The sequence below is a fragment of the Rattus norvegicus genome, chromosome 1, assembly GCF_036323735.1.
Source record: "Rattus norvegicus strain BN/NHsdMcwi chromosome 1, GRCr8, whole genome shotgun sequence".
Lineage (NCBI taxonomy): Eukaryota > Metazoa > Chordata > Mammalia > Rodentia > Muridae > Rattus > Rattus norvegicus.
The window spans coordinates 145,910,037-145,925,971 of NC_086019.1; the positions used below are offsets into that span (position 1 = coordinate 145,910,037).

Consider the following 15,935-nt stretch of genomic DNA (forward strand, 5'->3'; position numbering starts at 1 on the left):
GATTCCCAACATTTCAGTGGTTTTGTTAGCCCAGCTCCCATTTCTCATATGTGAAAAGGAAAGAAACAGCACAGGCTGATGCACAGTATGTGTGTTCTCTGCGCTGCTCTTTTGGCTTCTCCTTGAGTAGAAATTGTATTTGCTAAAACCAAGTCAGGCTGTGCTTCAGGAATTGGCTTTTCTAACCACCCCTAACCCCGAGGACTTCTTTTTAAGGGAAGATCAGATTCTAAGTGTTCTGTGGGGATTATTTAATTCTTGTAAATATCCTATTATCACCATCACTTGGGAGCCAAAAGACTAAGGACTATACCAGTATCTCAGAGCTAGCCAGTGGTGGACAGATTGGGGGGAGAAAGGGAGAGGGAGAGGAGGGGGAGGGGAGGGGGAAGGAGAGGGGAGAGGGAGAGAGGGAGTGAGAGCGAGAGAGGGAGAGGGAGAGAGGGAGTGAGGAGAGGGAGAGGGAGAGGGAGAGAGAGGGGGAAGGGAGTGAGGAGAGGGAGAGGGAGAGGGAGAGAGAGGGGGAAGGGAGGGGAGAGAGAGAGGGAGTGAGAGGGAGAGGGAGAGAGGAGGGAGAAGGAGGGGAGGGAGAGGGAAAGGGAGAGGGAGAGAGAGAGATTGATGGTCTGCTCTAGCAGCTGGGTAACTCTAGTCAAATCTACAAATTACAAAATAATCCAAACACTGAGAACATGAAAATACCAACATGACACCTGATGACCTATGATGGGCTACAGTTAAAATTCAGACATATTTAATACTACATATCACCTTCAGATTTCACGCAGAAGACATATAAGAAACCAGTGGATTTTGTATTCAGACCTGAGCCTATCCTAGGGTCTATATAATATATTATATGCAAACTTATATCCATATAATGTATATACAGATATTTGAAATTTAAAAAATATTCAAAATCTGAGGGCCATCTTGGGTAAGGAGGATCAGCCTGCACTAAGAATCAGAAAGGAGGTTCAGGTTCCTGTCAGCTGACAGAAATTCAGGTTTCTTCCACAGCGACTGCACTGTGGAACTCTAAGGTCACAACGTATTGTGGTTGATCTGTGTTATCAGATGACATTAGGGGACTTTTAGACATCAGGGATGGCTTCCTGAGAAGATTGATTTGATGACTTGAGAACTGGATGTCCCAAAGTGTCTGAAGTACTTGTGTGGCAGATACGTGGGACATGGCTGTGTGTCAGGTGGCTGTCGGTAATGGCAGAATGCAGCAGATGCTGGCAGTAACCCAAGTTCAGCAGAGAGCTTGGGTAACCAGGAAAACAGCGAAACCATTACTGCTCTACATCGTAAAGACCTCTGGTTGCCTGCAGTTTGCTTCTAGTTAATTCACCATGATAAACCAAACTGCAGCAAATCTTAATTAACATGTCTCTCATTATACTCTTAGGATATCCCTGCGGGACCAAAAAGACAGGCTTGTTAAAGGCCTTTTCTGCTCTCTCCATGTCTGCTTCCCTTACCGCTAGCAACACTGAGGCATGCCTTGTCTCACACTTGGTTAACATTGAAAAATTATCTTTGAAGAAAATAGTCTTTCCTATTTATTATTCTCTGTGCTGAACTTTGGTTAATGGGGGGATTTGCATTATAATGTGATTTATAAAAATTAGCATAACCTAACTTATTTTTTAAAACCGAAATGATTGCCTTAGCACAGTTGAATAATCTAAAATGTCCCCTTTGATGTTTGAATATCATTAACAGAGTAAATATATCATTGCTAGTACCATATTATTTTGATTATTTTATCTTTCTGAAATGCCTTTTCGGATTTGTTTATGTGCGTGATTGTTTTGCCTGCATATATGTCTGTCTGTTACTCATGTGTTTGGTGTTCTTGAGAAGGCCAGAAGATGGTGTCTTATTCCCTGAAACTAGAGTGACAGATGTCATGAGTCACCGTGTGGTTGCTGGGAACTAAACACAGGCCCTCTGTCTGCAAAGAGCTAGAGATAAAATAGAATTAGATAAAATTGGAGGCTAGAGAATGACTCAACTCATAAGAGCACTGGTTTCTCTTCTTAATGTTCTAGGTTCAATTCCCAACACCCCCATGCCAGCTCACAACTGTCTGCAATTCCAGTACCAGGGGATTTGATACCCTTTTCTGGCCTCTGTGGACACTACACACATGCGATACTCAGATATATGTGTAGGCAAAACACCATAGACATGAAATAAAAATCAAGGTAGATTTGGTTTTTATAGAGTAGCAAATGCTTTTAACTATTTAATCATCTCTCTAGTCCCCAGTTTTAACCTTTTAATTCTAGTTTTTCTATCAGGTTAAGCAATTACTCTAAAATTGCTTCTTCTTTTTAAGATTTTCTTGGCCGTTTTCAATCTTCCATAAATTTTTAGAGTTGTTTTATGTTCTTCTGGCCTCTAACTCTAATAACCTCAGAAATTTAGACCCAAATTACATGGATTTTGGGGAAAATAACAGTCATTGCAGTTCTGAGTCTTGGGCTCTGGGTTGGAGGCTGCTGTCCTAATTTGTTTAGGCCTCCAGAGTCATAATCTCTTCAGCACTTCAATTTTTAAAACTTAAATTGTATTCATTAGTATGCATGCATGGGCATATATATGAGTTCTAGCATATGGTCAAAAGAGAACCTCCAGGAGTCAGTTCTCCCCTTCCACCATTTAGGTCCTAGGTTGAGTTAGGCTTGGCAGCAAGCATCTTTACCTGTTATGCGAACTTACTGGCCCTTCATCCAACATTTCATAGTTTTAGCTACATGAGACCAGCATATTTTACATAAACTTTTCATTTATATTCCCTTAGAGTTAAGGAAAGTTTCTCATATTCCTAAGGCTTGTTTTTTTTTCACTACTAAATTAAGGAGGTAATATAACAATTATACTAAATAATATATGTATATATTTAGTATAGGGTCTGTCAGCTAGCATTATGTTAGCTGAATTCTGTAAAAATTGGTCATTATACATTACATGTCTGTGTTTCATATTTATGCACGGATATAGTTGTGAATTATTGGATTCTTTTTCTCCCAAAGGTTTTCAGATAGCTTTGTTTTGTACCTATCAGAAAAAATTTACACTATGATCCTTTGTCTATTTTGTTTACTCCTTGGAAGAAGAACAATTTGTTTGTTGAGACAAGGTGTCAGCTGGCAGACTAAATGTACTATACAGCTTGACTGGCATCAAACTCACCATTCTCCTGCCTCCACCTCTCAAATGTTGGTGTTATAAATGTGCAACATCATGCCCACCCTCTGACTTTTTCCTGATATCTACACCTTCCATTTTGACCTTTATTTTAATTCCATACTAAATTGCCTTTCATCTCTTAATTGACTGCTATTCTTTTATTGTTTAAATATTTGCATATTTGGATATTTTCCCATAATAATTAAGATTAGAGTACTTCTTTGAGACAAATACAGGTATTTCTTGTATTTCAATAATATTGATAAATAATGAAGGCTTAAATTTTTACTATTTATTTGTTGGTGTGTGTGTGTGTGTGTCTGTGTGTGTGTGTCTGTGTGTGTGTCTGTGTGTGTGTGTCTGTGTGTGTGTATGTGTCTCTGTGTGTGTGTGTCTGTGTGTGTGTCTGTGTGTGTGTCTGTGTGTGTGTCTCTCTGTGTGTGTGTCTGTCTGTGTCTGTCTGTGTGTGTCTCTCTGTGTGTGTGTCTGTGTGTGTGTCTGTCTGTGTGTCTGTGTGTGTGTCTGTCTGTGTGTGTGTGTGTCTGTGTGTGTGTGTGTGTACCCGCATGGGTACCACAGCATAAGTGGAGGTCAGAGGATAAGTAGCAAGATTGCTTCTCTCCTTTCACCACGTGGGTCCCAGAATTTGAACTCAGGTCATCAGGCTTGGCAGCATGTGCCTTTACTCACTGAGCCATCTTGCCAGCCCAGTCAGGGATATTTTAGATCATAGATTCAGATCTTTCTAGAGTTCACGAAAATTTTTCCTACTATACTTATTTTTCTTTGTATTCTATTTCGTTGTTGTTGTTGTTGAACCATAATGTTAGAGAGTGGAAATCCCATTTCCTTGTTGCTTGTGGGCTGGGGATTGTCCTCCATTTCTTGAGACTACCTGTGGTATGTGGCTCCTTGCACCTTTGGGCCAGCAGAAGGAGCTGAGTACTTCCCAGGCTTTAAGACAGGGCCCCTCAGCTCAGGCCCTGCTACACCTCTGACTTCAGAGAAGTTCCTTTTTCTGAAAACCCATGTGATGAGACCATGTCCAGCATAACACAGGGTTATCTCTAGATTTATAACCTTAAGAACCTCCGTTGAACCCTTCTTGCTGCAGGCTATGACATAATCACGTATTTCAGGGGTTACAATATGGGATATGGGGGGAGCTGTATTACTCTGCCTACAACTTTAGCCTTCAATGTTTGAAATTATTTGTCACATCTTTCTGGAAGACAGTATACTTTCCTTATTTTATTTTCGAAAATGTTTTCTGTTTCACATTGCCGTCTCAATTATCTTCAATGTTGGATCACTCAAGTTCCTTTCACTGTGACCCTCAAAATAGCAGCTTCCATGATCAGTGTTACGGCCATAGTGTATGCATGTACCTTATCTGTTTAAAGTGCACTACCAGTGATTTTTGACAGATGCCAGTGGGGTGGGAGGCAGAGTCAGAAGTCATCTCCAGGGATGGCGCCTCAGGTGAAGTGAGTTGCTTTATTTCACAGCAGAGAATCTCGGGAAACCCAGTATGAAGTGATGTTGATTAATGAGAAGGGGCTTTAAGGTAGATGGAAGCCTGGAGGTTATCAGACTGAAGGGCTAATCCTCCCGAGGACAGAACAAGTCACACCCTAGCATGTGGGCGCCTGTGGAAGAATCCCTTAAGCATCTTAGCATACAGACTTACACACAGAATTCAGAAAGCTTCTGAAAGTTCACTGTTCAGGGGCTTGGTAAATTTGAAACATTAATATTGGGACCTGCAACTCCACACCTCTCAGCAGTAGCTTCTCACTTCCTGAGCTGTCTCAGAGCTGGACACTGGTCTCCTGCCTATAAAGTGATTCATGGTGTCTTCATCTCACTTATTGTAACGAGAAATCAAATATCATAGTCTTAGGGGAAGTGTTGCAGCAAATAAACCTGTTGATGGACATTACTCAAACCAGAGTTTTCCAAACAAAATCTGTCACTTAATCCTTTCACCTAGCTCTTTATTTTATTTTAAATTTTTTATTACTTTATTTTGTGTATGTGTGGGTTTGCATGCTTACGCCTGTGTGTGTGCACGTGTACGTGTACGTGTGTGTGTGTGTGTGTGTGTGTGTGTGTGTGTTAAGTGTGAGCATTCATGTCACAGAGCACCTGTGAAGCTCAGAGGCTAACTTTTGGGTGTCAAGAAGGAGTTGCCTTCTACCTTGAGACAGTCTCTCTTGTATCTGTCACTGTGCTGCACATTTCAGGTTAGCTGCCCTGCGAGTGTCTGGGTGATTCTCCTTTCTCCCCTTTGCCACGGAATGCTGGGATTACAGACGCTGACAACCACACCCAGCCTTGTACATGGGTTGTGAAGCTCACACAACGAGCACTGTCTCCCCAACCTTATCCCATCAATTTATTAATACGCTGTAGTAAAAAGTATTGCTTCAGAGTATCTTATATACATGTCCCTACTGAACCTGTTTTCATGTTGTATGAATGCATACAAGGGTTAGAAATATTTCTGCAGGAGCCCAGAGGGTAAATATTTTAGGTTATGCAGGATAAACAATCTGTTATAAACACCCAGTTCTGCTCGGTAACAGGAAAACAGACATAAATGATGGTTCGCAAATGAGTGAAGCTGCGTCCTTGGTACAATTTTTGTCATAGACACTAAAATGTGGGCTTTATTTAATTTCCACGTGTCATAAGATATCTTCTTTCGTCACCAACAGTGTCAAACTATAAGAATTATTTGTAGCTGATGGGCTTTTACAAAAACAGTTATGGAAGAGATTTGGTCTGAGAGGCCCAGTCTGAAGACCTTTTGACTTGGTGGGCAATAATTAAGGACAAAGAATAAATATTTTACTGTAAGACTAGTTTATGCACTGCCACCTATGACTGAGAACATCCAAAAGTCCAGGAGTTCATTAAACAGAAAGAGCATCATAGCTTCATCGTCTTCAAACATATCTGCCTTATCCTGCAGCTCAGCTGTTAAATCTAGAGAAGGTTCAACACTCCCCATGCTCAAACCAAAAGCTCACCAAGATTGGCTGAATAAAGATTGGCAAAAATACCCACCTGGTAAATAAAATCACATAATTATCTCTAAATGATGGTTTATTTATTGTATCTTAAGAAATACTGTAATGCTTCCCACTGGTCTTTGCATGAAACTTTGATTTTTGTGTGAAGGCAAAAGTAGCATGTCTTTAATGAAAAAAAAATCTCTTTGATGGTTGTAAGCTCTCAAAACGTGTTAGCTACATAACTGACAGTCATCAGAACCATAGAACTCTTCTTATGGCCCACATGTGACCCCTCTTTTTGGCTTCCGGTGTTCCTCAGGTTCATCCCAGAGCCCTGGTCGGCCTGCAGCACTACATGTGGGCCCGGCATTCAGGTGCGTGAGGTGAGGTGTCGAGTGCTCCTCACATTCACACAGACAGAGACTGAGCTCCCTGAGGAGGAATGTGAAGGCCCCAAGCCACCCACAGAGCGACCCTGCCTCCTTGAAGCCTGTGACCACAGCCCTGTGTCTCGAGAACTGGGTGGCCCTCTCCAGGAGAAGGACAGCGAGATGATTTACGACTGGGAGTATGCTGGCTTTACCCCCTGCACGGCAACATGTTTGGGAGGTATTCAGTCTCCTTCCTAAGGGATAGATATGGGTCTGTTGCTAAGGGTGTGACCTTGATAAGCCAGATATTCAAATTAGCAATAGTCCCAAGAGGGATAAATTCATTCAGTAGCACAATGATGCTTTTTCTATCTTTTATATTTGGGAGATATAATAGAGTGATTAAACAGCACCTTTGGCCTAAGAATTGGCTTCCCTGAGAGGGGAAGAGGTCCATCAGTTATATGGAATATGTTAGAAAGTGCAGAATGGATAGGTTGAAGCAATCTTATGCAGAAATCAGAGTTACAGAGTGAGGCAGCCTAGGATTGCATAGAGCTGCTGCAGTGGTCAGTAAGATGCAGCCTGAGAAAATGTTTTTGTTTGTTCACGTAACTGGGACAGCAACCACTACAGAGCACATTCACGCCGCTCTCATGGTGGATGGCTGTGTGTGTGGATAGGTCATATTCAGAGCCAGGCTAGGCCTAGGAGGCACCTAGTATATTCAGCCAGGTCCCCTTAGAGGGGGAGTGGGTGTTTTAGGGCTTTACTGCTATGAGCAAACACCATGACCAAGGCAATTCTTAGACGGAAAAAATGTCATTGGGGCTGGCTTACAGGTTCAGAGTTTCAGTCCAGTATTATCAAGGCAGAAACATGGCAGCATCTAGGCAGACATGGTGCACAAGGAGCTAAGAGTTCATCTAAGCTACATCTCCATCTGAAGGCCAATAAGAGAAAACTGGTTTCCAGGCAGCTATGATGAGGGTCTTAAAGCCACACCCACAGTGGTACATCCACTCCAACAAGGCCACACCTACTCCAGCAAGGAGACACCTCCAAATAGTGCCACTCCCTGGTCCAAACATATTCAAACTACTGCATTCCACTCCCTGGCCACCCATATACTTGTTCAAACATATGAGTCTGGGGGTGCCATACCTAACATAGGTACCTTAATGCAAATACATTTAGTCCATCTTTAGAAGTTCCCATAGTCTACAGCAACAATGTTAAAAGTTCAAAGTCTCTTCTGCGATTCATCCGATCACTTAACTGTAATCCCCAAAGCAAGACAGGAAACCAACTGGGCAAATTTTAAGCTCCAGATCTCCATGGCTGATGTCAAAGCCGTCTTCAGACCTCCAACTCCTATTTCATCTTTGTTGACTGCAACAAACTTCTTTCTCCTGAGCTCTTTCTGCTTCCTGTTAACAGCTTTCCTCAGCAGGTATTGCATGGCTGTAGTATATCAGACATCTTGGCATCTCCAAGGCAACTTCAACGTTATAGCTTCTTGTTCCAATGTCTGGGATCCACACACAATCTTCTGAGCTCCTCCAAAAGGCTGGCGACATTTCTCCAGCTCCGTCCTCTGTAGCACTCTAGGCTCCGATTTACTCCACTCCACCGCTGCTGCTGTCCTTGGTGATCATCCCATTTTACTGGTGTCTCCAATACACTGGGGTCTTCTGCTACAGCTAGACTTTACCAATAGCCTCTCGTAGGCTCTCTTCATGGTGCCAAACTTCAACTTCTTTGCATGACCTCTTCAGTCCTGAGTTGTCAACTGCAACTGAGGCTGCACCTTCATCAGTAGCCTTTCCTGGCCTCTCACAGTGCCAAGCCTCAGCTGCTGTTCATGACCCCTTCATACCTTCAAAACCAGTACCACCAGCGATATTATTACACACTGCCATGTTCAGCTGCAGCACGGGATACAAGCTTGGCTATCTCTGAAACACAGCTTCTTTGTGCTCTCAGAAAATACTTCCTAGATGATTTCACCTCAATAATTGTTTTCTTCTTAATTACCACTAATTTCTTAACTCTAGCTAACCAGTATCAACTGTACCAGTAGTTCCTTCTCCTCTTGACTCTATAGTCAGAGCCACATGAAAAAGATGTGGAATTCTGTTCCTTGCTAGGGCTAGAACATGGCCTCACTTACTGTCTTTTCCAACTGCTTAAGCTTTGCTGTCCTGAAATGTGCTCTGTAGATTGACCTTGAACTCTAAGATCTGCATGGCTCTGTCTTCTGAAAGCTTAGATTAATCTAAGGTGTTTACTACTAAACCTGGATTTATACTTTTCTCTACTTTCTCTGTACCAGGCTGGCCTTGAACTTATAGATCTGCTCGCCTCTGCCTCCTGGGATAAAAGTGTACTACTGTACCTGAACTTGTTTCAAGGTCACCAGCCCCTTAATCTGTTTATCTCCTTAAACACAGGATTCAGCTCCATTCCACTTCTTAGTGTCCTGTGATTACTTGAACCATACTACTTACATTTTTCCTTTCTAAGCTTGCTACACTTGTTCAAAATGCTCTTCATGAGACTTAACAAAAGAACAAAGCCACTGTTGGGTTTTCTTGAGATGTCCATTGTCAATATAATTAATATAAATCTCTTTACCTTAACCTCAGGTCAACTCTTCAGACAAAGGCAAAAATCAGCCACATTCTTCACCAAAATATTGACTATTAGGCCACATAATAAAATCCTTCTCTGAAACCTCTAGACCTAGTTTCCATCGTTCAAATCGCCCTCAGCAGCAAAGTCTTCCATATTTCTACTAGGATGGCCCATTAATTCCCATTTAAAGCATTCTACTGTCTTCCAAATCCAAAGTCCCAAAATCCACATTCTGCCAAACAAAAGCATGATAAGACCTATCAATAAGACCAAGAAATACCAACTACAGTTTTAGTTAGGGTTTTACTGCTGTGAAGAGACACCATGACCAAGGCTAACTCTTTTTTTTTTATTTTTTTTATTAACTTGAGTATTTCTTATATACATTTCAAGTGTTATTCCCTTTCCCGGTTTCCGGACAAACATCACCCTCCCCCCTCCCCTTCCTTATGGGTGTTCCCCTCCCAACCCTCCCCCTATTGCCGCCCTCCCCCCAACAGTCTAGTTCACTGGGGGTTCAGTCTTAGCAGGACCCAGGGCTTCCCCTTCCACTGGTGCTCTTACTAGGATATTCATTGCTACCTATGAGGTCAGAGTCCAGGGTCAGTCCATGTATAGTCTTTAGGTAGTGGCTTAGTCCCTGGAAGCTCTGGTTGCTTGGCATTGTTGTACTTTTGGGGTCTCGAGCACCTTCAAGCTCTTCCAGTTCTTTCTCTGATTCCTTCAACGGGGGACCTATTCTCAGTTCAGTGGTTTGCTGCTGGCATTCGCCTCTGTATTTGCTGTATTCTGGCTGTGTCTCTCAGGAGCGATCTACATCCGGCTCCTGTCGGTCTGCACTTCTTTGCTTCATCCATCTTGTCTAATTGGGTGGCTGTATATGTATGGGCCAGCTGTGGGGCAGGCTCTGAATGGGTGTTCCTTCAGTCTCTGTTTTAATCTTTGCCTCTCCCTTCCCTGCCAAGGGTATTCTTTTTCCTCATTTAAAGAAGGAGTGAAGCATTCACATTTTGATCATCCGTCTTGAGTTTCCTTTGTTCTAGGGATCTAGGGTAATTCAAGCATTTGGGCTAATAGCCACTTATCAATGAGTGCATACCATGTATGTCTTTCTGTGAGTGGGTTAGCTCACTCAGGATGATATTTTCCAGTTCCAACCATTTGCCTACGAATTTCATAAACTCGTTGTTTTTGATAGCTGAGTAATATTCCATTGTGTAGATGTACCACATTTTCTGTATCCATTCCTCTGTTGAAGGGCATCTGGGTTCTTTCCAGTTTCTGGCTATTATAAATAAGGCTGCGATGAACATAGTGGAGCACGTGTCTCTTTTATATGTTGAGGCATCTTTTGGGTATATGCCCAAGAGAGGTATGGCTGGATCCTCAGGCAGATCAATGTCCAATTTTCTGAGGAACCTCCAGACTGATTTCCAGAATGGTTTTACCAGTCTGCAATCCCACCAACAATGGAGGAGTGTTCCTCTTTCTCCACATCCTCGCCAGCATCTGCTGTCACCTGAGTTTTTGATCTTAGCCATTCTCACTGGTGTGAGGTGAAATCTCAGGGTTGTTTTGATTTGCATTTCCCTTATGACTAAAGATGTTGAACATTTCTTTAGGTGTTTCTCAGCCATTCGGCATTCCTCAGCTGTGAATTCTTTGTTTAGCTCTGAACCCCATTTTTAATAGGGTTATTTGTTTCCCTGCGGTCTAACTTCTTGAGTTCTTTGTATATTTTGGATATAAGCAAGGCTAACTCTTATAAGGACAATGCTGGCTCAAGGTTCAGAGGTTCAGTCCATTCTCATCAGGGCAGGAGTATGGCAGCGTCTAGGCAGGCATGGTACAGAAGAAGCTGAGAGTTCTACCTCTTATTCCGAAGGCAGCTAGGAGAAGACTGGCTTCCATAGCTAGTACAAGGGTCTTATGGCCCACACCCACAGTGACACAATTTCTCCAACAAGGCCACACCTACTCCAAAAAGCCACACCTCCAAATAGGGTCACTCTATGGGCCAAGTATATTCAAACCACCACAGTGGGTCTTTGGATTATTTAAGCATTATAGAATTTTGTCAAGGGGGAATAGATTAGCAGGTAGCAGGTAGCAGGTAGCAGGTAGCAGGTAGCAGGTAGCAGGTAGCAGGTAGCAGGTGGCAGGTGGCAGGTGGCAGGTGGCAGGTGGCAGGTGGCAGGTGGCAGGTAGCAGGTAGCAGGTAGCAGGTAGCAGGTAGCAGGTAGCAGGTAGCAGGTAGCAGGTAGCAGGTAGCAGGTAGCAGGTAGCAGGTAGCAGGTAGCAGGTAGCAGGTAGCAGGTAGCAGGTAGCAGGTAGCAGGCATCTAAGAGCTGCTTTCTAGCTTTCTGCTTAAAGCGGAAGGATGGAAATATCCAGGAATAGGCTTGGAATATGGCTTAGTCAGTAAAGTGCTGGCTATACAAGCATGAGGACCAAAGTTTGATACCCAGTACTCCTGGAAAAAGCCAGGCATGGTGGAGTGGCTGGTGAAGACTGGTAGATCCTGGGGACTCACTGGCCAACTAATCTAATTATCAAAAAATCAAAGTGCATGGCTCCTAAGTAACAACACGAAGGTTGATGTCTGGCCTTCACAGGCACTTATGCTTTTGTGCATGTGTGTGTGCACACACACATACACACACACACACACACACACACACACACACACACACACACACTCCACAACTTGATCACCCTGAATAACAAGGTGTCACTTCCTGAAGTAGGTCAGAAAACAAAAGAAGCATCTGTCTTGGAGCCAATGGCTCATGAGCTTGCGTCACTCTCCTGGCAGTCTTGAGATGGTTGCTTAGAACACCCTAATAGGTCATAGAACCCAAGACCAACCATCGTTCTGCAAATCCTCACTCTTGAGTGTGAATCGTCAATCCTTGCCCTCTGGATGTCCCTGATTGTCTTTCCCTTCCCTGTCTCTCAGTCACTTAACACCCATCCTTGAGCCCTGCTCTGTAACATTGCTACCTTGGCACTGCGCCTAGCTAGAGTGGTATGGACCTTACTCCAGGGTACAGAAAAGCTAACGTTTTGAGTAACTTTGTTTTGAGCTGGTCTTGTGTAATTTAGAGAAGGAGTCCTTAGGTGAGTCAGGTGCAGTGCAGCATGCCTGCAAGCCCAGCACTGGGGAAGTTGAGGCAAGGAAGGGAGATCAGGAGACGCAAGATCATGAGTTTGAGGCCAGTCTGAGCTATATGAAAGCCCTTAGCTGCCTCTATTTCTTTCCCGCTCCTACTTGCCTCTCCCTCCTTCCTAGAAGTCCATTTCACCTCACTAGAAATTTATCCTTTCTGGTTTACTTGGGCCTGAAGCATAAACCCCTCTCTCTTACGTCCAGAGCACACGGCCTCAGTGTCTCCCAAATTGGTCACATGCTTGCCCCAAACTTAACTTCTCTCCCCCTAAGTTCAGGACCCTGGATACCTCTTCTCATGCACCTTGGAAACCTTAAAACACTGGCTTGCTCTTGGCATGTAGAAAGTGGCTCTTTCTCGATGAGCCCTATAAGCAGTTGAAGAGAATAAAAATTGAATCGGCTCACTCTGGACTCACTTTAGCATGCTCCCTGTGGAGACGTGTTCCCGACACGGTACATTAGCCGGCACTGTTTTGTTCGCTCCAAGTCCTTTCAAAGCCTGACAGGCCTCAAGCTGTAGTTTTTTTTTTTTCCTAGCTACACTTGTAATTGGTCACTTCCTGTCAGGCTCCAGTGATGTTTATGATGCCCTCCATAAGGCCAAATAGCCTTCAACAATCCTTAATCCTTACCAGCTGTGTCATCACAGGATCCTGAAAAGAGTTCACCTGTGTGGGACATTGAGACCTGTGTGCACTTGCTAAGGCATGGCTCTGTTCTCTGGGACCATGCTATATTTTGTTTTCTTTCTTCTGATTGCCTGAAAGTTTGTAGTGGTCTGCACTTAATCACACTAGCTAATCTTTTCAACATGAACCCAGGTGCATGTGTGTGCACACACATATATCACACACAAATATTACATGCACACATACACAAACATATCACAATGCAACATACCACACACATAACACATAGACACAGACACACACACGCACACACACACACACACACACACACACACACACACACAGAGGCACACACATGCCACCACCACCACCACTATCACCACCACCACCACCACCATCACCACCGTATATGTAAGGGTTTAATGTGAACTTGTCAATAACCCAACTCGAAGTGATCTAAACTAACAAAAAGAAATGGATTTATTCTTTGTTTTGTTGTCTTGAGATGGGGCATTACTATTTAGCTCTGGCTGGTTTGGAACTCACTGTGTAGACCAGGCTGGCTTCAGTTTCACAAAATGCTGGGATTAAATGAATGGGCCACCATGCCTAGCTGTATCTAATCATCTCTTTATTCTTTCTAAAGACTTTGAATGTGTTATTTTTATAAACATGTGTACATAGATGTGGCCATACACCATCACATATATGATGTTAGTCCCATACTATGATATCATGTAGAGATGTCACTCTGTATTGTTTGGGCAAAGACACTGTATGTTTGCACAGTAAAAGATTACCTAATAACACATTTATTTAAACATTTCCTTGACATAGGCATCGTGTGTGTGTGTGTGTGTGTGTGTGTGTGTGTGTAACTAAGAAATGACATTTTAATCAAAACATTGTGGTAGTCAAGTATGAAGGATGTGGTCTCATGAAACAAGAGGAATTATTATAAAAATTTCACCGAACACATTCATTAATATATTCTACACACATTAATGTAGTTACATACATTTTGTTAGGAATAAGATGAATTTATTTTGATAAAATGTACCTTTTTCTTTTTTAAAGATAACTATTTGATCAAACCTCCTCTAGACATAAAAAAAGATAAAAATCACATTGTCGGATCAGCATGCGGTCTGTGAAATATTTTGTGGCCACCTTTGAAAAATATGTCCTTCATCAATAAATATTCCAAATTATGTAGTAGATTTTAACTATTTTTCTGTTGACAAAAAATTATGTCATGAGTGTTTTATCCAAATGATTTAAAGTGGTTCTCTAAGTCCCTCCCCTAGTCAGTCTCCATAAATATTCCAAAGTAGTCTGAATACATTCTCTGAAGAATTTATTTGTTACAAATTGAAATGTATTTGAAATATGACTGCAATTTTCTTAGATTAAAATAGTGAATAAGCTCTATCAGGAAATAAGCATCTATTCTCCTAGGAGGAAGCAAGAAAATTTGATATTTTGAAATAAACGTCATATTTTGGTTTGATCAGTGCTTCTTTGAAACACTCAGAGAAGATGCCTGCCAAGTGCATCCTGTTGCCGTGGTGAGTGTCTGATGCAGATGAATACAGTGGAGGGAGATTTATTACAAAGAACTGAAGGAGAAAAATATCTGTTGTAAAAGTATTTTTGGCCTACACTACATTTTGCAAAATGCCATAAAATGGTTGAATTGAAACATGGCGTTCAGAGAAAGGGCCACAGGCTTGTAACAGGACGGAATGTGCATCTGACATGAAAGCAAATATGTTTGCATATTTCAAATAACGGTTGGTCACTGCTGGCATTCCCTTTACAGATTTTTTCATCAAAAATTTTGAGTTATATTTCACCCATTTCCAGTTTCCAATCATTTTTTTTTTGTCTCAGCAGACAAAGAATGCTGACTGAGAGCATAGGCTTTAGGAGTCACATAGGTTGTCTGCCTGCCTCCAAGGGAAACTAGGAGTGTGAATGTTCACGTTTATACAAGGGCTACTGCTGTATGTGACGGCCATGTCACATTCTTGTATCCCCAGACTAGAAGACAGAGACCGCTGAAACCAAAGGCAGGCAATTTATTCTTCACCTGTTTGTCTATTTTTATCTTTCTGTTCTCATGTGTGTGTGTGTGTGTGTGTGTGTGTGTGTGTGTGGTGTATATGTAATGTTCTTTGCACATGTCTGCATATATGTGGGTGGAAGTGCATGTAGAGGCCCTAAGTGATTTCAGGAGTCAACCCTGCTCAGTCATCCACCTCATCCTCTGAAGCAGAGTCTCTCAATCAAACCCAGAGCTCATGGATATGCAGTTGACTAGTGTCCCCCAGCAGCTTCTGTAGAGATCCCAACCCTCTGCCTTCTGAGGTTGGAATTCAGATGAGTGGCCGTAACCACTGAGTTTACCTGGGTTTAGGGATCTTAACTCTGGTTCTCACCCTAGTGCAGCAAGCACATTAGCCATCTCCCTAGGCCAAATCTTCAGTTTTTAACCTACCCCCATTTCAGCCTTAATTCCTCTCTAAATTTCAAGTTCATTGTTGTTAAATAAATAGAATGGAGATTCGGGTGCCATTTATTTGGCCCCGTGCCTCACAGGTTATCGTAGACTTCGATGGAGTACTCTGCTAATAAAGGAGGCAAACCTAATTGCAGGAATGGGACAGGGGACTCCAATCTCAGTGGAACGTTTCAAAGTACAGCTGGATTTATCGATGTGTGGTGATCTAGAAAAAAATGGTATTCTTCAGCAGATGTAGTTTTTCCTGAGGAAAACTGTTACACAGGTTGGAAAGAAACACTTTGACTGCAGGGGCCACCCCTAGCTATGAATTCCTTAGGAAGCAGCTGATTCTGAGTGTAGGCTGCTACCAAATATTTCCAGGTATGTAGATTTTGA

At 42.5% G+C, this 15,935-nt stretch overlaps 1 protein-coding gene across 3 annotated transcripts in view; it reads left to right on the plus strand.

Annotated features, from left to right (window-relative positions):
- The window catches only part of Adamtsl3 (ADAMTS-like 3), a 308,192-nt gene that overhangs the window by 212,033 nt on the left and 80,224 nt on the right, over window positions 1-15,935 (plus strand). For all 3 annotated transcript variants that reach the window (NM_001107533.2, XM_006229477.4, XM_017589168.3), the window contains exon 16: window positions 6,544-6,833. In NM_001107533.2, coding sequence (NP_001101003.2) covers window positions 6,544-6,833 — 290 coding nt within the window. The remainder of the gene's footprint in view (window positions 1-6,543; window positions 6,834-15,935) is intronic.